Raw genomic sequence first — 27910 nt, 5'->3', positions numbered from 1 at the left:
TCTCTAGCAAGTAGCGTCTCTATTGTCTAGTGGGCGGAGCCAGGAACAAGATGGCCGCGCCCGCAGCTGCCACGGAATCTCAAGCTTCAGGGGGTCCCCGGCCCCCAGCGTGTCTGTTGGTGTTGGGAATGGCGGGGTCTGGGAAAACCACCTTTGTACAGGTGACCTACATGGCGCGGGCGTAGTCGGGGCGCGCGAGAAGTTGTCTGTGGTGGGAGTAAGGCCAGGAGAAAAAAGTGAGGGCAGTCTCTCTGGAGAGTTGGAAGGAACCGGCGCCTGCTTTCAGGGACATACCGGCAACTCCGGTTCCTTTCTCCGCGAAGCCTTCTCAGATCCTAACCTGGGTTCATTTAGACTCTTCTACGCACCCTCAGTGCCGATTTGGTATGACTGTAGTTGGTATAGGAATTGTCATGTTATTGCTAACTCCACAAGGCAGAGGCTTAAAGGAATTCTGGCGGTTAATAGAGTGCTGGGTTTCTAAAGTGTCGATTTCTAAACAATTCTTTCTGGGATGCCTGCCATGTTTCAGGCACTGGGGATACAGCAGAAATGACAAAGTTCCCGCTTAGGTGGAACTACTATTTTGGCGGGGAGATAGAAGCCCCGCCCCCGCTCCAAGTTAAGTGATGGAGTGTAGAGGAGACTCTTGGATGTGTGACGAAGAAAGGTAGCATTTCAACTGAGAGTGAATGTTGTAGGTGGAGATCAGAGACGAATAAGGTAGAGGGAAATGGAAGTACAATTCTTCTTAAGTTGGATAAAGGAGAGGAAGTTCACTCTTGTCCCTTGGTCCTGCTCTTGGTCTCAGCCCATCCCTCTCTCCATGTCACTGCAGAGGCTCACAGGATATCTGCATAGTCAAGGGTGTCCACCTTATGTGATCAACCTGGACCCAGCTGTGCATGAAGTTCCCTTTCCTGCCAATATTGGTGAGTAAACTCTGCCAGAACTTGTGTAAAGTTTCTTAGAGAATGGGACGCTGTCAACCTATCCTACCATCTTCAATATTTTCATTTTTAATGTTTTCTAAACTGGCTGATTTCATTTCCCTTAGATTTGCTAGTATCCTGAAACAGCCTTCTTCCTATTTCCCATTTTTTCCTTTGTTTACTCCCTCCCCTGCCTTGTTATTGTTGTTCAGTCCTTCAGTTGCTCAGTCGTGTCCAGCTCTTTTAGACCCCATAGACTGCAGCATGCCAGGCTTTCCAGTCCTTCACCATCTACTGGAATTTGCTCAGATTCATGTCCATTGAGTCAGGGATGCCATCCAACCATCTCACGCTCTGTTGTCCCCTTCTCCTTCTGCATCAGGATCTTCTCAAATGAGTTGGCTCTTCCCATCAGGTGGCCAAAGTATTGAAGTTTCAGCTTCAGCATCAGTCCTTCCAGTGAATATTCAGGGTTGATTTCCTCTAGGGTTGACTGGTTAGATCTCCTTTCTGTCCAAGGGACTCTCAAGAGTCTTCTCCAGCACTAGGTTTGAAAACATCAGTTCTTTGGTGCTTAGCCTTCTCTGTGATCCAACTCTCAAATCCGTATATGACTACTGGAAAAATCATAGCTTTGACTATACGGACCTTTGTCTGCAAAGTAATGCCTCTGCTTTTTAATATGTTGTCTAGGTTTATCATGGCTTTTCTTCCGGGGAGCAAGTGTCTTTTTTAATTTCATGGCTGGAGTCATCATCTGCAGTGATTTTGGAGCCCAAGAAAATAAAGTTTGTCACTGTTTCCATTGTTTCCCCATCTATTTGCTGTGAAGAGATGGGACCAGATGCCATTAGTTTTTGAATGTTGAGTTTTAAGCCAGCCTTTTCACTGTCCTCTTTGACCTTCATCAAGAGACTCTTTAGTTCCTCTTTGCTTTATGCCATTAGAGTGGTGTCATCTGCATATCTGAGGTTATTGATATTTCTCCCAACAATCTTGATTCCAGCTTGAGCTTCATCCAGCCCAGTATTTCTCATGATGTACTCTGTGTCTAAGTTAAATGAGCAGGGTGACAATATACAGCCTTGATGTACTTCTTTCCCAGTTTGGAACAGTCTGTTGTTCCATGTTCAGTTCTAACTGTTACTTCTTGACCTGCATACAGGTTTCTCAGGAGGCAGGTAAAGTGGTCTGGTATTCCCATCTCTTTAAGAATTTTCCAGTTTGTTGTGATCCACACAGTCAAAGGTTTTAGCGTAGTCAATGAAGCAGAAGTAGGTGTTTTTCTGGAGTTCCCTTACTTTTTCTATGATCCAATGGATGTTGGCAATTTGATTCTGGTTCCTCTGCCTTTTCTAAATCTACCTTGGACATCTTGAAGTTCTTGGTTCACATACTGTTGAAGCCTAGCTTGAAGCCTTGCTAGCATTTGAAATCAGTGCAATTGTGTGGTAGTTTGAACATTCTTTGGCATTGCCCTTCTCTTTGAGATTGGAATGAAAACTGACCTTTTCCAGTCCTATGGCCACTGCTGAGTTTTCTAAATTTGCTGGCATATTGAGTGCAGCACTTAAATAGCAACATCTTTTAGGATTTTCAGTAGCTCAGCTGGAATTCCATCACCTCCACTAGCTTTGTTTGTAGTAATACTTCCTAAGGCCCACTTGACTTCACACTCCAGGATGTCTGGCTCTAGGTGAGTGATCACACCATCGTGGTTATCCAGATCAAGACTTTTTTGTACAATTCTTCTGTGTATTCTTGCCACCTCTTCTTAATATCTTCTGCTTCTGTTAGGTCTGTGCCATTTCTGTCCTTTATTGTGCCCATCTTTGCATGAAATGTTCCTTTGTTATCTCTGATTTTCTTGAAGAGATCTCTAGTCTTTCCCATTCTATTGTTTTCTTCTATTTCTTTGCATTGTTCACTTAAGAAGGCTTTCTTATCTCTCCTTGTTATTATTTGGAACTTGCCCATTCAGATGGGCATATCTTTCCTTTTCTCCTTTGCCTTTAGCTTCTCTTCTTTTCTCAGCTAGTTGTAAGGCCTTCTCAGACAACCATTTTGCCTTTTTTCATTTCTTGGGGATGGTTTTGATCACTGCCTCCTGTACAGTGTTACAACCTCTGTCCATAGTTCTTCTGGCACTCTGTCTATCAGATCTAATCCCTTGAATCTATTTGTCACTTCCACTGTATAAGTGTAAGGCATTTGATTTAGGTCATACCTGAATGTTTCCCTACTTTCTTTAAGTCTGAATTTTGCAATAAGGAGTTCATGATCTGAGCCACAGTTGGCTCTCTGTCTTGTTTTTATTGACTGTATAGAACTTCTCCATCTTTGCCTGCAAAGAACATAATCAGTCTGATTTTGGTATTGACCATCTGGTGATGTCCATGTTTAGAGTTATCTCATGTTGTTGGAAGAGTGTGTTTGCTATGACCAGTGCGTTCTCTTGGCAAAACACTATTAGCATTTGCCCTGCTTCATTTTGTACTCTAGGTATCTCTTGACTTCCTACTTTTGCGTTCCAGTCCCCTATAATGAAAAGGACATTTGTGTGTGTGTGTGTGTGTGTGTGTTAGTTCTGGAAGGTCTTGTGGGTCTTCATAGGACAATTCAACTTCGGCTTCTTTGACTTTAGTGGTTGGTGCGTAGACTTGGATTACTGTGATACTGAATGGTTTGCCTTGGAAATGAACAGAGATCATTTTTTCATTTTTGAGAATATATCCAAGTACTGCATTTTGTACTCTTTTGTTGACTATGAAGGCTACTCCACTTCTTTAAGGGATTCTTGCCCACAGTAATAGATATAATGGTCATCTGAATTAAATTCACCCATTCTGGTCCATTTTAGTTCACTGATTCCTAAAATGTTGATGTTCACTCTTGCCATATCATGTTTGACCACTTACTATTTACCTTGATTCATGGATCTAACATTCCAGGTTCCTGTGCAATATTGTTCTTCACAGCATTGGACTTTACTTTCACCACCAGACATATCCATAGCTGGGTTTTGTTTCCTCTTTGACTCAGCCTCTTCATTCCTTCTAGAGCTGTTTCTTGACTCTTTTTCAGTAGTATATTGCAAGTTCATCTGACCTGGGAAGTTCATCTTTCAGTGTCATATCTTTTTGCCTTTTCATATTGTTCATGGGGTTCTCAAGGCAAGAATGCTGAAGTCGTTTGCCATTCCCTTGTCCAGTGGACCATGATTTATCAGAACTTTGCACCATGACCTGTCCATCTTGGGTGGCCCTACAATGACTGATAGTTTCATTGCGTTAGAGAAGGCCCATGTGATCATTTTGGTTAGTTTTCTGTGATCGTGGTTTTCATTCTGTCTGCCCTCTGATGGATGAGTATAAGAGGCCTGTGCAGCTTCCTGATGGGAGGAACTGGCTGTGGGGAAAACTGAGTCTTGCTCTGGTGGGCCATGCTCAATAAATCTTGAATCCAATTTTCTGCTGATGGATGGGGCTGTGCTCCTTCCCTGTAGTTTGGCCTGAGGCAGCCCAATCTTAGAGTCTTCAGACTCTATAGTAGGGCTATAGATTTCCTTTTTTCCTTACCACTACTATTCTCTCTACCTCTTTTTGACCCGAGGGTGTCAGAGTATGGCTATTTGGAAAAATGAAGTGACAGAAAATCAGTCCTCTGTCTTCTAAGCCATAAACCCTTCAGCAGGCTCTGATACATAAACCTTGTGTATGTAGTTTCTTTTCTTCAAGTTAAGAGCATGAGGGTTTGGTGCACAGTCTGCTTACTGATCTGTAGCCATCTTGCAAAGTTACATGGGAAAATGTGTGTATATATGCTGGTGTGCATTGCCATGGTAAGAGGTTCCCTCCCTCATCACACTCTGAGGATAAAAAAGATTAAGAGTGGGTGAGAGCCAGTGTCCTGATACTTGATAGGATCTAGGCCTCCTGATTTTCAGACTATTCCTTGGTGTTAGTCTTTTCTCTCCTGGTCTCTTTTTAGTCTTATTAAGCTTGTACTCCAAACATACTAATTAAGGAAAACCTGGTATTAAGAAGCAGAAATCATTATGGGAACAATTTTGGAGAAAAAATATTTCTATCTTTTCACTTAAAGGCTCAGTTCAGTTGCTCAGTCGTGTCCAACTCTTTGTGACCCCATGGACTGCAGCTTGCCAGGCTTCCCTGTCCGTCACCAACTCCCCGAGCTTGCTCAAACTCATGTCCATTGAGTCAGTGATGCCATCCAACCGACTCATCCTCTGTCGTCCCCTTCTCCTCCTGCCTTCAATCTTTCCCAGCATCAGGGTCTTTTCCAGTGAGTTGGCTCTTCCCATCAGGTGGCCAAAGTATTGGAGGTTCAGCTTCAGCATCAGTCCTTCCAGTGAATATTCAGGACTGATTTCCTTTAGGATGGACTCATTGGATTTCCTTGCAGTCCAAAGGACTCAAGAATCTTCTCCAACACCATAGTTCAAAAGCATCAATTCTTTGGCACTCAGCTTTCTTTATGGTCCAACTCTCACATCCATACATGACTACTGGGAAAACCATAACTGACTAGATGGACCTTTGTTGGCAAAGTAATGTCTCTGCTTTTTAATATGCTGTCTAGGTTGGTCATAGCTTTTCTTCCAAGGAGCAGTAGTTGATGGGGTAGGTCTACCGACTGCTGTATAGGTTTAGTTAGATATTACTGGATAGATCAATTTCCTTTTTATTTTGAATTCCATCCAGATAAATTTTTTTCTAGTTCTATTGAGATATAATTGACATATAGCATTGTATATGATTAAGTTGTATAACATAATGGTTTGATTTACAAACTCAGGAAGTGATTATCATAGTAAGTTTCAGTTCAGTTCAGTTCAGTTGCTCAGTCGTGTCCGACTCTTTGTGACCACATGAACTGCAGCACGCCAGGCCTCTCTGTCCATTGCCAGTTCCCAGAGCCTACCCAAACTCATGTCCATTGAGTTGGTGATGCCATCCAGCCATCTCATCCTCTCTTGTCCCCTTCTCCTCCTGTCCTCAATCTTTCCCAGCATCAGAGTAGTGAACATCTATCGTCTCATATAGATATAAATTAAAGGAATGCAAAATCTTTTTTCCCTTGTTATGAGAACTTTTAATAGCTTTCACATGTAACATATAGCAGTGCTCGTTACATTTATAATATTGTATATTACATCTCTAGTATTTATTGGTGTTAGCATTGGAAGTTAATACCTTTTGCCTACCTTCATCCAATTGTTCCCTCTCTCTGCACCCACTTCTGGTAACTATAAATCCAGTCTGCTTTTTCTGTGTGTTTGTTTGTCTTGCAGTGTAAGTGACCTGCCAAAGTATTATCATTAGTTCCTGGTACACACCATACTAATTTGAAATATCTGTTAATATTTCAAAATGATCGCTATGACAAATCTAGTTAATGCCTGTCACCATACAACAGTATTATATTATTATTGACTATATTCCCCACACTGTACATTTCACCCCCGTGACTCATTTGTTTTGTAACTGAAAGTTTGTACCTCTTAATCTCCATCACTTATTTCTCTCCCTGACATCCTCTCCCCAAGTTAATGCCTTTATAAAAATGTTATCTGCTTTAACTTAGTTACCAGTAAGTGAGGAGTAAAAAATAAGCCTTTTTTCTTGATTTAACTCCCTTTTTCTATATATATGGTCACTGAGAAAGTACTTAAGTTGTATAGAACTTTTCTTTTCATCTCAGACCATCCCTACTGTAACCGGAGAGCTCCTAGCCTAACCTTCTTGGGTTACTTGGCAGTTATCCATGGCCATAAGGAAGTAAACTAGTGTGAAGCTGGAGAAGTTACTAACAGACAGTGCTGAGCATAGAAGCTTCAAAAGCTGGTTTCAGGTTCTTGTCAGGAGGGAAGATACTTCCAGGGTACCTTTTGTCCTCCTAGTCTGTTCCTGAACTTGCTTCTTTTGCTATCACAATTCAGTGATCTTAGCTTGAAAATTTAGGAAACAGATTTGAAAAGTGACTTGGATGCTAAGAGAGAAACTGATTTATTTCCTCAGAGGAAGCAGAGATAACTTGAGAAGTCAATTAGCTTGGATATTATAGAGAGTCTCAAATTGTATTGTTTCTTATGTGTTAAATTCCATTTCTTTGTCCACCCCCGCCCCCCCCCCCCACCGCAGATATTCGTGACACTGTGAAGTATAAAGAAGTCATGAAACAGTATCCTTTTCCACATCTACTTTGTTGTTGGCTCATCCCTGGTTAGTTACTTTCTGTGTATTGTATAGCTTTGAAAAAATATCTGTGCCTTTCCTTGTGAAGTATACTAGCAAAAGCATTTGATAGTTTTCAAGTAACTTTATAAAGAGGAGGGATGATGAATATGAGGAGAGGCATTGTAGGTGATTAGACATCCTACTTCAGCTTGTGAGTTCCATTTTCTGCCTTTGTCCCAAACTGCAGGATGTTGTGATTAGCACAGAGGATCAGCAGCTAGCTGGTGATGTGCCTGGGTCCACAAGGTAGTATTGCCTTGGTGGATACAGCTATTGGTCACCATCTCTTTAGACTGGGAAACTCAAAGGTTAGTAAGATCAACTCTAAGTTTTGGGTTGGTCAACTCTTAGTACATTGCCCATAGAATGTGTATTTTCCCTTTAGGTCCTACTGAGTAGGAAGACTGACTCCAATCCTCAGGTGACTTGAAGAGTGAGAATCAGAGCAAGAAGTGGTATATAGACATCTTCATGGCTAATGCTCTCAGGCTGTCAATGCCTGAAATATCTGTCCATTCCATTTGGCCCCATTTTACATGGCCATTGTTAAACAATAAATGAATGAGGTAGACATCAATAATGAATGTTTCCTTATGAGGTTAAGATTGTGTGGTACATTCTAGTCAATGGAATACTAATGTTATGCTGGGTTTGTGTGTGTGTGTGTGTGTATGAGGGATTGTCAAGATAATAAACTTATCATCTAAATTGATCTATAAGCAATTTAAATCCTTAACTTAATGTCTAGGTATGGACTTGGACCTAATGGTGGCATAGTGACCTCACTCAATCTCTTTGCTACCAGATTTGATCAGGTATATCTGTCTCTATTTACATAGACATGGCTGTGTTAAAACTTGTGACTCTTAAATGCCTTAGCTTGATCACATTGGGAAAGAAGGGCAGTCCATCTGGATGTCCATATAGAACATAAGGAGGCATTTTGGTGGACAGAGAAGTAGGCTATGTGAGGATGATCAACATGGTGAGAGACTTCACACTGAATGTTTGTGGCAGCCAACAAAGCAGACACCTAAGAGATTTGAGTTCTTTTGCTCTCTTTTTTTTTTTGGCCATGTGGCTTGCAGGATCTTAGTTCCCCAACCAGGGATTGAATCCTGGGTTTTTGGCATTGAAAACACAGAGTCCTAACCACTGGACCGCCATGGAATCCCCCCGGGTTCTATTCTTCACTTGTGCAGTTTTACCCCAAGGATGGGTTGGAGGGATGGGGAGTGGGAAGGTCTGCCAGGAAGAGAATGGAATGATTATGGGGCTTTTCACTTGTAGCAGATAGTTGTCATCTATTAGGTTTTTTTCTGTCACATTCCACTTCCTTAAGAGAGTTTTGCATCACTGTTTTTTTTTAACCTCAGTTTCACTCAGTGAGACAAGCTGTTAACATTTTACCAAAGCACCAAGAAAGAGGCTTGGGACTGACAGATCAAGTCTTCAGCTCCCAGGTGCTTGCCCTGTGCTCCAGGGTGTTGTGGTGCTGCAGGTGTGGCTTTGTTTCTTTAGTTCCATGAGCATGTTGGTGTCCTCAGATGGACAACATAGAGATTCAGTTGTTAATGGTGCCTGTGAGGTGGGCCACTCTGGACAGGGCCCTGTAATTTTTTTCTGTTGAACTTGGATTCTGTTGTAATTGACATCTTTCTCTTTTAGGTGATGAAATTTATTGAGAAGGCTCAGAACATGTCTAAGTAAGTGATTTCAGTCTAATGCCTATTTATTACTCTGTAGTAGACGTGTTTCTAAGTTTTTTGAAAGATTTTGGGATACTGTCAAGTTTTGAAAGAGTGAAGTTTGAGATGAAACCGTGACAAGTGAAAAAACTGTGGTCAAGAAGACAAGTCATTGAGATGCTCTACAGTGTGGAGCTTAGTTTAATAGAATCCCACCCCCAATCACTTTGGAATATGATTCTGGCTTCTTAGGAGGTATCTTTAGAATTTGAGTCAACTCACTTGTTCAGGTGCCTTCTCTTGCTTGTTGGCATTAAAGTGTCTGAAATACCTTTCTAATCCTTGTTTATAGTAATATAATTCACATGATTCAGAGAGACTATTTTTTAATTTAAGGAGTATTAAAAAATAAAAGAGTAATATTATTATCATTGTCTGTGATTAACTGTTAAATTTTTAATAGGTTTGCTTTTTTAAAAGAAAGGAAGATAATTTGTTTTTGTAAAAAGAGTATAGACATTACTGTGACTATTTCATACCATGCATAGATTTAAAATAGGAAGCTATCACCCTTCTTATCACTAGAAATAACAATCATTATTATCATTATTGCTACTATGAGGATATAGTAGCAGTGATTTATCATCCCAGGTGTTTCTGTTTATATGTACATAGATAGAAGGATGGCTGGATACGATGTTTTTACAAAAAAAGGATCATATAGGAGTAGTTTTTTAAAAAGTAACAGCTTTATTTCAGTATGAATTCCCAGACCATAATGTGCACTCTTTAAAAGTATAGTTTAGTAGTTTTTGATATATTCACAAAGTTGTGCATTGATCATAATCACCTGATTTCAGAACATTTTCATCTCCAAAAGAACCCCATTCTCATTAGCATTCATTCTATTCCCTGTTCCTCCAAGCTCCTGGTAGCTGCAGGCACCATTTTACAACATACATGCATTGAGGGTTCCATTTTTTATACATACTTATCAGTACTTATTACTGTTTTTGATTAGAGCCATCTTAGTGGGTATGAAGTGGTGTCACATTGTGTTTATAGTATGTATTTCCTAAATGATTAATGATGTTGAGCATCTTTTAATGTACTTCTTAGCCATTCGTATGTATTTGCAGAAATGGCTGTTCGAATTTTTTGCCTTTTTTAAAAAAGTTTCCAGTACACATTATAATTTAATGTCTGTGTACACTGCAGAGTGATCACCCCCAAAGGCCAGCTATCATCTGTCACCATACAGCTGATCCCTTTCACCTCTTTGACCCACCCGCAACCCCTTTTCCCTCTGGTAACCACTGATTTGTTCTCTGTATCTTGCTTTTGGTTGGTTTTCTTTTCTCTTTGTTTCATTCTCACTCTCTTTTTCCCAGATTATTCCATTTATGAGTGAAATTGTACAGTCGTTGTCTTTTTGCTTCTGATTTGTTTTACTTAGCATCATCCATGTTGTCACAAATGGCAAGATTTCATTCTTTTTGTATGGCTAAGTAGTTTTCTACTATGTGCATACCACGTCTTCTTTATCCATTCATTCATCCGTCGGTGAACACTTAAGTTGCTGCTGGGTCTTGGGTGTTGTACATAGTGCTGCAATGATCATATGGGTGTGTATATTTTTTCTAACTAGTGTTTTTATATTCTTTGGATAAATACCCAGAAGTGGGATTACTGAATCATATATGGTAACTCTACCCTTCAGTTTTTGAGGAATCTTCCTACTGTTTTTCATAGTGGCTGTACAGTTTATACTCCCACTAACAGTGTACGAATGCTTCTTTTTCTGTACATCTGCTTCAACACTGGTTATTTGTTATGTATTCGATAAGAGCCATTCTAACAAGTGTGAGGCGACATTTCACTGTGGTTTTGATTTGCATTTCCTTAGTAATTAGTGATGTTGAACATCTTTTCATGTGCCAGTTGACCATCTGTGTATCTTCTTTGGAGAAATGTCTACATATTAGATCCTCTCTCATTTATGAATCATGTTGTTTTGTGAATTGTATGTGTTCTTTATGTATTTTGGATACCAATCCCTAATCAGATGTGATTTGCAAATATTTTCTGCTGTTCAGTAGGTTGCCTTTAGGTTTTATTTTTAGCCATGCCCAGTGACTTGTGGGATCTTAGTTCCCCAGCCAGGTATTGAACCCTGGGCCACTGCAGTGAAAGTGCCAAGTCCTAACCACTGGACCACCAGGGAATTCCCACCTTTTAGTTTTGATGATGTTTTCCTTTGCTGTGCAGAAGCTTTTTCATTTGATGTAGTCTCATCTTTTATTTTTGCTTTTGATTTCCTTGCCTTTGGTGTCCGATCCCCAAATATTTCACTGAGACAGATGGCAGTGAGGCTACGGCCTCTGTTTTCTTTCAGGTGTTACATTCTAGTTTTTCATCCATTTTGAGTTAATTTTTGTATGTGGAGTGGTCTGGTTTCATTCTCTTGCATATGACTGATTTTCCCAACACCATTTCTTGAAGAGACTTCCCTTTCTCCATTGTATGTTCTTGGCTCCTTTGTTGTCAGTTAATTGTCCATGTATGAGTGAATCTTTGTTCTTTTTTACAAACAGCTTTATTGAGATATAGTTCATGTGCCATACAGTTTACCTGTTTTAATTGTGCAATTCTGTGGCTTTTATGGTAGTTATAGAATTGTACAGCCATTACCACAAGTTTAGAACATTGCATCCCTTCAAGAAGAGACCTTCTTTAGTTACCACCTTCTTCTTTTTCTCTTCCTCCCTTCCCTCCATTTTCCTCCAACCCCACTGCTACGTAAACAGGTTTCCCAGGAGATTTACACACTGGTTTTGCTTATCTCTCATTTTTAATGCAGTGTGTTTTGAAAACTGTCAGTTTCCTCTGTGACTGTTGGCAGCACTGATGTATTGCTGCTCTTGCCAATGAACCTGAATACTGGACACTGACCAAAGCCGGGGGGAATGTGGTCTTCACTTTAATGGCAATGGGAAGATGGGAGACTTGGCATGGGAGGTTATTTCTTGTCTTAAATGCCCAGATGTTAATGTTTTGTGGTCTGGAATATCTTCCGGAATGCACAAGTAAAAACTTCTTTTATGATCTTTTTTGACACAGGTATGTCTTGATTGACACACCTGGACAGATTGAGGTATTCACATGGTCAGCTTCTGGGACAATTATCACTGAGGCCCTGGTGAGTATTCTAGGACTTGTTACTGAGGGTTAAGTAGAGAGCCAGACAAGAAAAACTTCATCTTTCTGCCTGGGAACTTATATGGGATAGAGTCATAGAGCTCTGCACACCCTCTTAAAGTGGTTCTTCCTCCCCACGGAGGGTAGGAGAAGAGTTTGGGGACAGGTCAAGGACCTTTTGACTAAAGCTGTGATTATTCTGTGGCTTTAGGCATCCTCGTTTCCAACGATTGTCATTTATGTAATGGATACATCTCGAAGTACCAACCCAGTGACCTTCATGTCCAATATGCTCTACGCCTGCAGGTAATGCATTATTGTTGGGCATAGTGCTGTGTCAAGAAGTGAAGTCTCCATTTCTTCTTTTCCTTCATTTTTGAGTCCTGAGTGCTTCCCTCTCAGTTTGTGCTGCCCACACCCTCTTTAGTGTTTCTGGGTTGGTGAGGGAAGAGAAGCACATATGCCTTGGCATCAGCCCCTGGTTGTCTTTCTCCTATGCTTATTACAGAACAGGTGCTGAATGAAAATGCACCTTCTGGTAGATGCATTGCCCCCAGTTGAATGAAATCCAGTTCTGAATAGAATAGAGGCTCTGGTCTAAATGCTTTTTGTGTGTGTGTGTGTGTGCTAGGAAAAATGAGATTATAACATGAGGAGAGACTGAATTAAAAGATTCATCCATGATTCTGCATGCACATATTTTCTCAAATGTGGTGCTATTAGGAGAGGAAGGGCATGCCCTCCTAGGCTGTGTTAGTGCATTAGACCTAGGAGCAAGGTGGGCCATTATTAACACTGAGTTTAATTTTAGGCATTTGCAAAAAGCAAGCACTCCAGTTTGTCTCTTCTAATGTGACCAGGGATGTCCCTTCCCGTTAAACACAAGAAATCCTGATCCAATTAGAAATCTTATATTTGACAGCATGATTTTGTCTTCATCCTCCTGCTAAGTCGCTTCAGTCATGTCCAACTCTGTGCGACCCCATAGACGGCAGCCCACCAGGCTCCCCCATCCCTGGGATTCTCCAGGCAAGAATACTGGAGTGGGTTGCCATTTCCTTCTCCAATGCATCAAAGTGAAAAGTGAAATGAAGTCGCTCAGTCATGTCCGACCCTCAACGACCTCATGGACTGCAGCCTTCCAGGCTCCTCTGTCCATAGTAACTGTTTAAGAGACAGTTAATTTGATGAAAAACAACACATACACACACATAAACATACCCAGGATCACTACCAAGGCATTATTACTCCAAGAATAAGAGAGAGTGTGTGTGTGTGTTATTTGCTTAGTGGTGGTGGTTTCCTGCTTGGGATGGGAGCACATGTGAGTGCTGTGTGAGAATGGATACCTGTATTTAGAGTCTGAACCCCTCTCCCTTTTTAATTACTCAGTTCCATTGGATTAATAACGCAAGCAGGAGCTTAAGTGCTTTTACTAATAATGCCTTCATATTTGATTTTCAGCATCTTATACAAAACCAAGCTGCCTTTTATTGTGGTCATGAATAAAGTAAGTGGAGTCTTCTTCCTGTCTTGCCTGAATATTTCGTTTCAATAGAACCTTGTGTTAGATTTGGTTAGGTGAAAAGGGTGATTTCAGATGCTGGAGAGCAAATTTAAGCTAACTGAAAGCAAAGTTGTGAGCACTTCTCAGAAATGGACTCAGTTAAATTGAATGAATATACTATATGTCACTGATTCGTCTCCAAAGTTATTTTAGGCTAAATAGAGTAACTCCTGGTCCACAGCTTATGGGTTATCTCTCAAGATCAGGACTGTGTAAGGCGAGGGGGGTGGGGGGAGGCGGAGGGACTGCCAGTCTGTAGAGAGTGGCAATTAAAACCAAAACTTCTCTGTGGTTGGCTGTTGGCCAGAATGCAAGAGACTGTGTACTTGATTTTGGAGCCTGGAAGATGCTGGCCTCCACTGTGGCCATGGTCACTTGGCAGTGGATAGTGAAGGGTCTGTTTTAACCTGGAATATACAGATCTTCATTTAATTATTTATACTTTACAGCAGTCTTGACTCCTTGAGGCTTGTTTCAGTGGAGGAGGAAATGGGGGAAGCAGAGAAGGAAAGTCTATGAATGATTGCTCTTTGTTGTCACCACTTAATTAAAAGAAATTGGGAGAAGGAACTTCCCTGATGGTCCAGTGTAGACTCCACACTTCTACTGCAGGGGATGGGTTCAATCCCTGGTCAGGGAACTAAGATTCACATGCTGTGAGATGTGGCCAAAAGTTTAAAAAATTTTTTTAATTAAAAATAAAATTTTTGATTAAAAAATTAGTTAAAAAATTTTTTTGAAAATAAAATTTCCCATTGTTTGGGGTCTGACCTCATCTCTGGTTGCTGATAATTGTCTTCTCTGTGGTACAGACTGACATCATTGACCACAGCTTTGCAGTGGAATGGATGCAGGACTTTGAGGCTTTCCAAGATGCTTTGAATCAAGAAACTACATATGTCAGTAACCTGACTCGTTCAATGAGCCTGGTGTTAGATGAGTTTTACAGCTCACTCAGGGTAAACTTTCTCTCTTGCTTATGCTGTCCATCTCTTCAGTTAACCTATTAATCCAAAGGGCTGGCTTTGAACATACCTTGGGAGAGGAAGCTCATTACCTTCTGAAAAGTAATTTATAAGGCATTACTTATTAAAAACTGGAGATTTAAAAGATAAATATGATAGAGACCCTACCCTCACAGAGTTTATGGTCTAGTTAGGAGAGAAGGCTAAACACAGAGTTGAAATACAATGTATTGTAACTTATATTGTGATATCTTAAGAAAGATTTAAAGTTGGCCTGATAGTGGTTAGGTTGTAGATCACTTTTGAAATGAGGGATTTTGGAGGATATAGCACATATAGGTGTGCTTTGAAGGAAGGCTAAGATTTGTGTAAGCAAAAGAGAGTGTGGGTAGCAAGGAGTATGTTCACTGTCCAAGCAAAAACATTGAGATACTACTTTTTATAGAGAACAGACTGTCGTTTGATGTGATAGGGAACAGATGAAAAGAACTGCTGCTTGTTTGGTCCTCATTTTCTTCTTCAGTTCTCTACTTTCCATGGACTTATTACCATGACTTTTAAACTTTGAAATTTGAACCAAATAATGTATACTGTTTAAAAATATGCAGTTGTTTCCTCAGTGGCATTAATGATGCTTTTGGCAGGTGGTGGGTGTGTCTGCTGTCCTGGGTACAGGTTTAGATGAACTCTTTGTGCAAGTTGCCAGTGCCACAGAAGAATATGAAAGGTGAGGATAAAAGAACATTTTATTGATGGCATTCTTAGTTACTCACAATTCTGATATGACAGCAGTTTTTTCAGGCAAAATGTTTTGGTTTTCATAATGTTTGTATTATATTCGCCATGCAGATGTGTACTGGGTCTCATCACATTTAGGGTTAACAAGTACCCATTAGTTTAAAAAAAAATAAAAAAAAAAATATTAAAAAACCACAATAATATAAAATCTTCACTTTATTGAATGATGAAGAGTAGGAGTGATCAGACATTGTAAAAGTCAGATATAAAAATTTTTGGCTTTGTAGACTGTAATAACTCTATCATTGTGGTGCAAAAGCACCTATAGACAATTCCTAAACAATTGGGTGTGGCTGTGTTCCAGTAAAACTTTATTTATAAAAATAGACAGTGGGCTGGATTTGGCCTGTTTGCCACATTTATTGACCCCCGATTAAGAACATAGACTTTGGAGTCAGATAGACATGAGTTAGATTTTTTTTTCCTTCATTTAATAAATGAGTAACTATAGCATTTATTGTTAAGATTGGTCATTGTGAGGATTATTTGAGATTATTTGAGATGATATATCTAAAGCACCTAGCATAATTGCTGACACATGGAAAACATGTTTCATTATAAATGATTGTTATAACTGTTGTCATGGTTAATACTGGAGTTCCATTTATCTAAAGGAAAGTGGAGTCAGAGCACCTACACACTTTCCTTAGGCCTGATAACTGGCTGCTTTCTAGCAAGCTTCATACTTAGTAAGATCCTAATAGCCACATTATTATTTTCAGACACATTATTTTTTGTTCATCAGACAAGGGTTGTGGGTTTTTTTTTTTTTTGCGAGTGTTATCAAAGCCTCAGGATAGACTCTTTTCTGTATCATTTCATTGTCGCCCAGATGAATGACATAATTTATATACTAGGCTTCCTGAGTAGGCCTAGCTTCTTTTACTCATCATTTAAACATCTTTTCTTCATGTTCATCTAAGTGTATGATGAACTCATCAGTCATGGTCTCTCCAGAGTTGATCTTCCTAGCTCAGCAGTCAGTCTTTTGTCTCTTTGCTGGTTTCAGGGTGGGGGTCAGGCACCTTGCTTTTAATTCCTTAGGGATAGAGTCTTAGTGACTAAGACTTGTTACATCTGATGTTTGGTGACAAGATCTTTTGTTATCATCAAAGTACTAGGAAAATAGAAGTGCCATGGAGGGAGGCAGGATAAATTATTAATCAAAGGGATTTAGAGTGTTTCTCTTTCCAGAGAGTATCGTCCTGAATATGAACGTCTGAAGAAGTCACTGGTAAGATAAGAAGCTGTTTGTGTTTTAGGGCTACTAAAAAACAGTCGCAAACTATGTCCTAATCCATCTATCATAAGTGATTTTGTTTTGGTATATCCTTTAGATACTTGTAAGGGCTTCCCTTGTAGCTCAGCTGGTAAGGAATCTGCCTGCAATGCAGGAGACTTGGGTTTGATATCTGGGGTTGGGAAGATCCCCTGGAGAAGGGAAAGGCTACCCATTCCAGTGTTGTGGCCTGGAGAATTCCATGGCCTGTATAGTCCATGGGGTCACAAAGAATCAGACACGACTGAGCGACTTTCACTTTGACTTAGATACTTGTGAAGGATACTTGTATCTTTTAGATACAGTGTATCCTTCAGATACTTGATAATTTGATCTGTAAATTTGTATGTATGCTGGCTGGATGCAGAAAGGCCTCTTTTTTCCTTCTCTAAATTTGAAGTAATAAAAATCAGGTTTTTCCTGTTATGTGTGCTGAGCCCTTCTAGTGCTACACCTCCACCCTGACTCCAAGGTCCATTTAAAGGCTGTTCTAGAATTTTGTTTAAGAACAGAGAGGCAGTTCATAACTCTTACCCCAAATGATCAGGTGTCCTGTCCCCACTGGCTCCATTGGACATCTTATCATTTGGCTTTCCTGCTATGTCTGCTTGAGGGTTCTTTTGAAGATTTTATGTCCAATTTGTGAAACCTCTAATACAGGCTGCAGAGCCCTCTGGAATGAATTTATGCTAATATGGGCCCACACTGCTTAATGTTTCTGTCATCATTCATCCCTTATCTCCCTCATTGTTTAAGTAACCTCTAGTATTTGTATAATTTGTCATTTCCATTAGAAGTCTGGCATCTAACTTGGGCCTTCTTTTTTAATACAATGACATATTTTTCTATGTATATAGGCCAGTGCACAGAACCAGCAGCAGAAAGAACAACTAGAACGCCTCCAGAAAGATATGGGCTCTGTAGCCTTGGACACAGGAACTGCCACAGGTACTGGAGGGTCTTCTGGTGTTAGGAACTAAAAGAAGGGTACAGTTATCTCCACTTAGTACTTAGGTGTTTGGATTTAAGAGAGAGAAAGAGAAAAGGATAAAGTAAATGTGGTATCTTATATTTGCCAATCAATTTAGATAAATCCTAGATCTAACAAGTAATTGGCCACCCTTATTTCCCAATTGAGCTGTTTAACATTTTAGGCTCCTGAAGAGGGAGTGGTCATGACATCCTATGGTCTTAGGGTACATGGCTTGATGTTAGGTTCTCCCAGAGACCTAGAGACCAGGTAAGAGAAATCCAAGTAAGACAGTAGGTGTTGCAAGAGAGCATCAGAATGCAGACACATTGAAACCATAATCACAGAAAACTAGTCAATCTAATCACACTAGGACCACAGCCTTGTCTAACTCAATGAAACTAAGCCATGCCCATGGGGCCACCCAAAAGGGCGGGTCATGATGGAGAGGTCTGACAGAATGTGGTCCACTGGAGAAGGGAATGGCAAACTACTTCAGTATTCTTGCCTTGAGAACCCCATGAACAGTATGAAAAGGCAAAATGATAGGATACTGAAAGAGGAACTCCCCAAGTCAGTAGGTGCCCAATATGCTACTAGAGATCAGTGGAGAAATAACTCCAGAAAGAATGAAGGGATGGAGCCAAAGCAAAAACAATACCCAGCTGTAGATGTGACTGGTGATAGAAGCAAGCTCCAATGCTGTAAGAGCAATATTGCATAGGAACCTGGAATGTCAGGTCCATGAATCAAGGCAAATTGGAAGTGGTCAAACAAGAGATGGCAAGAGTGAACGTCGACATTCTAGGAATCAGCTAACTAAAATGGACTGGAATGGGTGAATTTAACTCAGATAACCATTATATCTACTACTGCAGACAGGAATCCCTTAGAAGAAATGGAGTAGCCATCATGGTCAACAAAAGAGTCCAAAATGCAGTACTTGGATGCAATCTCAAAAACGACAGAATGATCTCTGTTTGTTTCCAAGGCAAACCATTCGATATCACAGTAATCCAAGTCTGTGCCCCAACCAGTAATGCTGAAGAAGCTGAAGTTGAATGGTTCTATGAAGACCTACAAGACCTTTTAGAACTAACACCCAAAAAAGATGTCCTTTTCATTATAGGGGACTGGAATGCAAAAGTAAGAAGCCAAGAAACACCTGGAGTAACAGGCAAATTTGGCCTTGGAATACGGAATGAAGCAGAGCAAAGACTAATAGAGTTTTGCCAAGAAAATGCACTGTTCATAGCAAACACCCTCTTCCAACAACACAAGAGAAGACTCTACACATGGACATCACCAGATGGTCAACACTGAAATCAGATTGATTGTATTCCTTGCAGCCAAAGATAGAGAAGCTCTATACAGTCAACAAAAACAAGACCAGGAGCAGACTGTGGCTCAGATCATGAACTCCTTATTGCCAAATTCAGACTCAAATTGAAGAAAGTAGGGAAAACCACTAGACCATTCAGGTATGAACTAAATCAAATCCCTTATGATTATACAGTGGAAGTGAGAAATAGATTTAAGGGACTAGATCTGATAGATAGAGTGCCTGATGAACTACAGACTGAGGTTCGTGACATTGTACAGGAGACAGGGATCAAGACCATCCCCATGGGAAAGAAATGCAAAAAAGCAAAATGGCTGTCTGGGGAGACCTTACAAATAGCTGTGAAAAGAAGAGAAGCAAAAAGCAAAGGAGAAAAGGAAAGATATAAGCATCTGAATGCAGAGTTCCAAAGGATAGCAAGAAGAGATAAGAAAGCCTTCCTCAGCGATCAGTGCAAAGAAATAGAGGAAAACAACAGAATGGGAAAGACTAGAGATTTCTTCAAGAAAATTAGAGATACCAAGGGAACATTTCACACAAAGATGGGCTCGATAAAGGACAGAAATGGTATGGACCTAACAGAAGCAGAAAATATTAAGAAGAGGTGGCAAGAATACAGAGAAGAACTATACAAAAAAGATCTTCAAGACCAAGATAATCATGATGGTGTGATCACTCACCTAGAGCCAGACATCCTGGAATGTGAAGTCAAGTGGGCCTTAGAAAGCATCACTAGGAACAAAGCTAGTGGAGGTGATGGAATTCCAGTTGATCTCTTTCAAATCCTGAAAGATGATGCTGTGAAAGCGCTGCACTCAATATGCCAGCAAATTTGGAAAACTCAGCAGTGGGCACAGGACTGGAAAAGGTCAGTTTTCATTCCAATCCCAAAGAAAGACAATGCCAAAGAATGCTCAAACTACCACACAATTGCACTCATCTCACATGCTAGTAAAGTAATGCTCAAAATTCTCCAAGCCAGGCTTCAGCAATACGTGAACCGTGAACTTCTAGCTGTTCAAGCTGGTTTTAGAAAAGGCAGAGGGACCAGAGATCAAATTGCCAACATCCACTGGATCATCGAAAAAAGCAAGAGAGTTCCAGAAAAACATCTATTTCTGCTTTATTGACTATGCCAAAGCCTTTGACTGTGTGGATCACAAGAAACTGTGGAAAATTCTGAAAGAGATGGGAATACCAGACCACCTGACCTGCCTCTTGAGAAACCTATATGCAGGTCAGGAAGCAACAGTTAGAACTGGACATGGAACAACAGATGGGTTCCAAATAGGAAAAGGAGTACATCAAGGCTGTATATTGTCACCCTGCTTATTTAACTTCTATGCAGAGTACATCATGAGAAACGCTGGGCTGGAAGAAGCACAAGCTGGAATCAAGATTGCCGGGAGAAATATCAATAACCTCAGATATGCAGATGACACCACCCTTATGGCAGAAAGTGAAGAGGAACTAAAAAGTCTCTTGATGAAAGTGGAAAGTGAAAAAGTTGGCTTAAAGCTCAACATTCAGAAAACAAAGATCATGGCATCTGGTTCCATCACTTCATGGGAAATAGATGGGGAAACAGTGGAAACAGTGTCAGACTTTATTTTTCTGGGCTCCAAAATCACTGCAGATGGTGATTGCAGCCATGAAATTAAAAGACGCTTACTCCTTGGAAGAAAAGTTATGACCAACCTAAACAGCATATTGAAAAGCAGACATTACTTTGCCAACAAAGTCCATCTAGTCAAGGCTATGGTTTTTCCTGTGGTCATGTATGGATGTGAGAGTTGGACTGTGAAGAAGGCTGAGTGCCGAAGAATTGATGCTTTTGAACTGTGGTGTTGGAGAAGACTCTTGAGAGTCCCTTGTACTACAAGGAGATCCAACCAGTCCATTCTGAAGGAGATCAGCCCTGGGATTTCTTTGGAAGGAATGATGCTAAAGCTGAAACTCCAGTACTTTGGCCACCTCATGTGAAGAGTTGACTCATTGGAAAAGACTCTGCTGCTGGGAGGGATTGGGGGCAGGAGAAGGGGACAACAGAGGATGAGATGGGTGGATGGTATCACTGACTCGATGGACGTGAGTCTGAGTGAACTCCGGTAGTTAGTGATAGACAGGGAGGCCTGGCGTGCTGTGATTCATGGGGTCGCAAAGAGCTGGACATGACTGAGTGACTGAACTGAACTGAACTGAACTGAGAGACCATTCCCTAGCAAGCTGAATCCTCTGCTCAGGACTCAAACCCACTTGATTAGACTTTCTCCTGATTTTTGGAGGTCAGCCCTTACTTAGTTTCCCTGTGTAGGGAGTGTACTTCTGTTAGTATATTCAGTTTTCCATTTTTTTCTCCTCTTTCTCTTTTTTAAAAAAATTAATTTAATTGGAGGCTGGCTAATTACTTTACAATATTTTATGGGTTTTGCCATACATCAACATGAATCAGACACGGGTACACGTGTTCCCCATCTAGAACACCCCTCCCACCTCCCTCCCCATCCCATCCCCCACGGTCATCCCAGTGCATCAGCCCTGAGTACCCTGTCTCATGCATCGAACCTGGTCAAGTGATCTGCTTCACATATGATAATATACACGTTTCAACCCTACTCTCTCAAATCATCCCACCCTTGCCTTCTCCGAGTCCAAAAGACTGTTCTTTACTTCTGTGTCTCCTTTGGTGTCTCGCATATAGGGTAATTGTTATCATCTTTCTAAATTCCATATATATGTGTTAGTATACTGTATTTGAGTTTTTCTTTCTGACTTACTTCACTCTGTATAATAGGCTGCAGTTTCATCCACCTCATTAGAACTGATTCAAATGCATTCTTTTTAATGGTTGAGTAATATTCCATTGTGTATATGTACCACAGCTTTCTTATCCATTCGTCTGCTGATGGACATCTAGCTTGCTTCCATGCCTGGCTATTGTAAACAGTGCTGTGATGAACACTGGGGTACACGTGTCTCTTTCAATTCTGGTTTCCTCGGTGTGTATGCCCAGTAGTTGGATTGCTGGGTCATATGGCAGTTCTGTTTCCAGTTTTTTAAGGAATCTCCACACTTTTCTCCATGGTGGCTGTACTAGTTTGCTTTCCCACCAACAGTGTAAGAGGGTTCCTTTTTCTCCACACCCTCTCCACCATTTATTGTTTGTAGACTTTTCGATAGCAGCCATTCTGACTGGCGTGAGATGGTACCTCATTGTGGTTTTGATTTGCATTTCTCTGATAATGAGTGATGTTGAGCACCTTTTCATGTGTTTGTTAGCCATCTGTATGTCTTCTTTAGAGAAATGTCTGTTTAGTTCTTTGGCCCATTTTTTGACTGGGTCGTTTATTATTCTCATTTATATTGAGCTGCAGGAGCTGCTTGTATATTTTTGAGATTAATTCTTTGTCAGTTGCTTCATTTGCTATTATTTTCTCCCATTCTGAAGGCTGTCTTTTCACCTTGCTTATAGTTTCCTTCATTGTGCAAAAGCTTTTAAGTTTAATTAGGTCCCATTTGTTTATTTTTGCTTTTATTTCCATTATTCTGGGAGGTGGGTCGTAGAGGATCCTGCTGTGATTTATGTCAGAGAGTGTTTTGCCTATGTTTTCCTCTAGAAGTTTTATAGTTTCTAGTCTTACATTTAGATCTTTAATCCATTTTGAGTTTATTTTTTGTATGGTTTTAGAAAGTGTTCTATTTTCATTTTTTTACAAATGGTTGACCAGTTTTCCCAGCACCACTTGTTAAAGAGATTGTCTTTTGTCCACTGTATATTCTTGCCTCCTTTGTCAAAGATAAGGTGTCCATAGGTACATGGATTTATCTCTGGGCTTTCCATTTTGTTCCATTGATCTATATTTCTGTCTTTGTGCCAGTACTATACTGTCTTGATGACTGTAGCTTTGTAGTATAGTCTAAAGTCAGGCAGGATGATTCCTCCAGTTCCATTCTTCTTTCTAAAGATTGCTTTGGCTATTCAAGGCTTTTTGTATTTCCATTACAAACTGTGAAATTATTTGTTCTAGTTCTCTGAAAAATACCGTTGGTAGCTTGATAGGGATTGCATTGAATCTATAGATTGCTTTGGGTACTATACTCATTTTCACTATATTGATTCTTCCAATCTGTGAACATAGTATATTTCTCCATCTATTTGTGTCATCTTTGATTTCTTTCATCAGTGTTTTATACTTTTCTATATAAAGGTCTTTTGTTTCTTTAGGTAGATTTATCCCTAAGTATTTTATTCTTTTCATTGCAATGGTGAATGGAATTGTTTCCTTAATTTCTCCTTCTGTTTTCTCATTGTTAGTGTATAGGAATGCAAGGGATTTCTATGTGTTAACTTAATATCCTGCAGCTTTACTATATTCATTGATTAGCTCCAGTATTTTTCTGGTGGAGTCTTTAGGATTTTCTATGTAGAGGATCGTGTCATCTGCAAACAGTGAGAGTTTTACTTCTTCTTTTCCAATCTGGATTCCTTTAATTTCTTTTTCTTCTCTGATTGCTGTGGCTAAAACTTCCAAAACTATGTTAAATAGTAGTGGTGGAAGTGGGCAGCCTTGTCTTGTTCCTGGCTTTAGGGGAAATGCTTTCAATTTTTCACCATTGAGGATAGTGATTGCTGTGGGTTTATCATTCATATATGGCTTTTATTATGTTGAGGTATGTTCCTTCTGTGCCTGCTTTCTGGAGGGTTTTTATCATAAATTCTCCTTTTCTTGAAAAATACTCAGCTCCTCTGTCACTTTACCCTCTGTTCTCTTTAGAACCTCTCTGAAGTTAAATTTCCATCAGGAAGTTTCCTGAACACTCCACACTTTTATGCTGGACTTACCAGCACACTGGGTCTGCTCACATGTCTTTAGCCTTCATAGGAAAAACCATAGCTGCTTTCAAGCTGAGAGCTAGTAAAAACAAATGACATTACTACTAAGACAAGCTTCTTGAGAGTTGAGTTTTTCCTCAACTTAAAAATGAGACTTCCTAGGTTACTGGCACTTTGTGAAATAAACGAGTGTAGAAATGTTTAATGGTATGAACAGTACATTTAGAAGAGAGAAGATCCTGCATTTTATCATGATCACTTTCATCCTGCCAATTTTTAATCATAGTTACTTACTGATTCAAAATTACCCTTTTGAGGAGGCCTGTGTTCCTGATATGCTGCTGATAGTATTTTACATGCAGGCAGCTCATCTCCTGTGCTGGACCCTTCTGATTTGATCCTGACTCGGGGAACCCTGGATGAAGAGGATGAGGAAGCAGACAGTGATACTGATGATATTGACCACAGAGGTGAGAGGTGGCTGAGGTGACTCATGAAAACAGAACAACTGCTTATCCTCTCATTGCTTGCCTGGGAGCTTTCTGTTATTGAGAGACTTTAACCATGCAGCCAGTAATAGGGGAGAGAGGAAATGGTAAAGGATATAGCACCAGAAAGGAGTTCCATACACTGAGAGTTCCTGGCCTTCCACAAGAATGGTTAGTACTGAGCTTGATTATGGCCTTTTCTTAGTCTTGTGTCTTCTCATCTTTAGGTCCAAACTCAATTTTGAGGAACCCAGGATTGTTTATTATAATTGTTTTAAGAATACAGGAAGCCTTATGAACCTAAACTAGTCAGAAGGGACTGTAACATTGAGGAGAGAATGGCTTTGGAAACCCTAAAGGGTTTTATGTGGCATAGTTTTATGGACTGTGGACAGAATCTATTTCTTGAAACAACCCTTTTAGGTCCTTGCTGTGCTCAAGGGTAAACCTCTCTTTATTTCAGTGTGCTGGATGCTAACATGTAAATTGCCTCATTTAATAATATTTATTGAGGTATAATTTACAAATAATAAATCCCACCCCTTCAAAGTGTATAGTTCAGTTCACTCAGTTGTGTCCGACTCTTTGCAACCCCATGGACTGCAGCACACCAGGCTTCCCTGTTCACCACCAACTGCTAGAGTTTGCTCAAACTCATGTCCATCAAGTCAGTGATGCCATCCACCCACCTCATCCTCTGTTTCCCCTTCTCCTCCTGCCTTCACTCTTTCGCAGCATCAGGGTCTTTTCCAGTGAGTCCATGCTTCACATCAGGTGGCCAAAGTACTGGAGCTTCAGCTTCAGCATCTGTCCTTCCAATGAATATTCTGGGTTAATTTCCTTTAGGATTGACTGGTTTGATCTCCTTGCAGTCCAAGGGACTCTCAAGAGTCTTCTCTAACACCACAAGTATAGTTAGATGAATTTTAATACATATAGTCTTGTAGTAATTACCATCATAAGCAAGAAACAGAACACTTCCATCACCCTAAAAGTTCGCTCATGCCCATTTTTATTTAGTCCCTTCCCCCACACCAGTTCCTGGCAACCACTTATCTGATTTTTGTGCGTATAATTCTGCCTTTTCCAGAATGTCATGTAAGTGGAATCATAGTATTTAACTTGGCTTTTTTCACTTAGTATAATGCTTTTGTGATCCTTCCATGTTATTGCATGTATGAGTAATATGGTTTTTTAAATTGCTTAGTAATATTCCATTATGTGAATGTGCCTTTGTTTATCCATTCACAAGCCAATTGACATTTGGGTTGTTGCCAGGCTTAAGCTGTGGTAAATAAACTGCTATAAAGATTGGTTAATAGGTTTTTGTGTGGACACAGGTTTTCATTTCTCTCAGTTAAAAATATGTAGGAGTGGGACCTCATTTTAGTTACTTTATGAGGGAAGCATCTCCCCACCTATTGGTCAAAGAAATTGTACATTTTGGGCAACATGATAAATAGAACCTGCTTCTAGGAAATACTTCCTTATTGGGAGAAGTGAACATGGAGTGTCTTAGAAAGAGTACAGTTGACTCTTGACCAACTCAGGGGCTGGGGTACCTATTATCCTTGGTACAGTTTTAACAGTCCTCATATAACTAACTTATAGTTGGCCCTCTGACTCTGCGGTTCCGCATTTGTGGATTTCATCAACCGTACTATATGTTATTTACTACTGAAAAAAGTTCCTGTGTAAGGGGACTCACCCAGTTCAAGCCCATGTTGTTCAAAGTTACATTTACTATTTCTGATGGATAGGAGACAGTGGCTCTAATCCACTGTGGGGAGAGTTTGAAAATAACTCACCTTCTTTTTTCCTTATAGTTACAGAGGAAAGCCGCGAAGAACCAGCATTCCAGAATTTTATGCAAGAATCAATGGCACAGTACTGGAAGAAAAACAACAAATAGTTTCTAAAGTTCAAAATTTTGGAACTCTGTGTGAAGGACTATCTTTATCTCTGACTGGGGGCTACAGTCTATAAAGGATGGGTTTGTTCAGAATAGCAGATTGTCTTACTAGTGAAACTTTCTGACTCCGACGAAGCCAGGAATAGATTATTTGGACCTGCTAATTTCCATTGGCCTTCCCCTCATATTTATGCAAGGAAGCATATTCTGTTCTTGGACACTGATATCCCTTTGAGCCGCAAGTTGTATCTTTTGAACTCACCTACTTTTGCTACTGATGGATGAAACAGAGAACTCAGTAGGCTGGATCTCTAGCTTCTACTTCCAAGCATTTGCCTTTGAACTTGCACCATGAGTTCCCTTCCTTTTTATCAGAAAGGGTGAGAGGAAACAGGAGCTTGTCCAGAATGACAGTGGAGTCTCCTTGGCAACCAGTCAATGTTGGTATGAAATGTGCCTCCCACTGGGGAGCTCATTATAGAACATCAGGTTCACTGAAGAAAGTGGGCAACACGTAGTTAGGAAGAATTCTACTTTTGATGGTGGCTTAGATAAAGAGTTTTTAATTTTCACTGTTGTAAGCCTGCTTGTCATCATTTCAAGTAACAAAATCATCACAAATAGTCACTTCAGAAGAGAGATTTAAAGCCACATGATATTTACTAAAGTTCTGTGTACACACCACACCTAATAACGAGGTATGAAGCCAGGCCGTTTGTATTGTACTTTAATGCAGTGTGTCCTTCCTTAGTGATTTACTCAAAGGACATGGGTTTGGGTCAGGTGCACATTCCGTGCATAATAGCCCTGGTAAGGGTTTGCTTCGCCTCCACGTTCCTCACAGTATCTTAAAACATAATATTATTTCTCTTAAGAAATTTTATTCCTGCCTAACCTGTATTTCAGTTCAGTGGTTCTCAAAGTGTGGTCTCTGGAACAGAAGCAGCATCATCTGGGAAGTTACCAGAAATGGGACATTCAAGACCAAAATCAGAAACTGGAGGTGGGGCGTGGGGCCTAGCAGTCTGTTTTAAAACAGCCTCCAGGGGATTCTGATGCATGCTAAATTCAGAACAGTGCTCTAACTCAAACAGCCTATGGCATAATTCCAGACTAGCTGAATCTCGGGTATCAATGCTCCTATGACCTTCTTTATCAGAGTACCTGAACCTTGGCCATCTAGTGCCTATTCTTCAATTTAAATCTTCTAAAAATAAAAATATTTTGTTTTACATAAAGTATTAATTTCAATACTGTAAACTAATGGGAACCACTGGTCTAAAAACTTGAACTTGTTCTTTAAGAGGGAACCACTTGAACGGCAAACCTGTGCATAACTGTTTTTTTTCCCTAGTGCCTTTGAATACTTTTTCATTAAAGAGGAAATCATCTGGCCTATGCTATAAGCTCCATAACAGCAGAGATGGTCTTACTCATCTGTGTATCCCTTGCAAAGGACCCAGTACATAATGGGTACTCAATAAATGTTTGCTGAGTGAACTAATTAAATACTAAATGGCTACTTTCTGGAAACTGACCACCAGATGTGTACTTTCATCAGTAAATAAGGGGAAGTGAAGTGAAGTGAAAGTCGCTCGGTTGTATCCAACTCTTTGCGACCCCATGGGCTACAGTCCATGGAATTCTCCAGGCCAGAATACTGGAGTGGGTAGCCTT

The 27910-nt window shown here is 40.2% G+C and overlaps 1 protein-coding gene and 1 non-coding gene across 2 annotated transcripts; one reads left to right on the top strand and one right to left on the bottom strand.

Moving 5' to 3' along the window:
• The first annotated feature begins 27 nt into the window (after nt 1–27).
• On the top strand, nt 28–27770 carry GPN1 (GPN-loop GTPase 1). The gene is made up of 14 exons (XM_040224383.1): nt 28–161; nt 839–932; nt 7097–7136; nt 7941–8007; nt 8861–8898; nt 12001–12079; nt 12290–12384; nt 13543–13588; nt 14458–14604; nt 15255–15337; nt 16603–16642; nt 17545–17635; nt 24196–24303; nt 26148–27770. Exons 1-14 carry the CDS (start codon nt 51–53, stop codon nt 26231–26233), a joined length of 1125 nt encoding a protein of 374 aa, XP_040080317.1. The 5' UTR covers nt 28–50; the 3' UTR covers nt 26234–27770.
• TRNAE-UUC lies at nt 11032–11104 on the bottom strand. Its single transcript has one exon. It is a non-coding gene; the product is annotated as a tRNA-Glu (tRNA).
• Nucleotides 27771–27910: the final 140 nt, after the last annotated feature.

This window comes from Oryx dammah, unplaced genomic scaffold, assembly GCF_014754425.2.
Source record: "Oryx dammah isolate SB20612 unplaced genomic scaffold, SCBI_Odam_1.1 HiC_scaffold_25, whole genome shotgun sequence".
NCBI lineage: Eukaryota > Metazoa > Chordata > Mammalia > Artiodactyla > Bovidae > Oryx > Oryx dammah.
The sequence above is the reverse complement of the archived record's forward strand: the minus strand, read 5'-3'. Positions and strand labels throughout refer to the sequence as shown.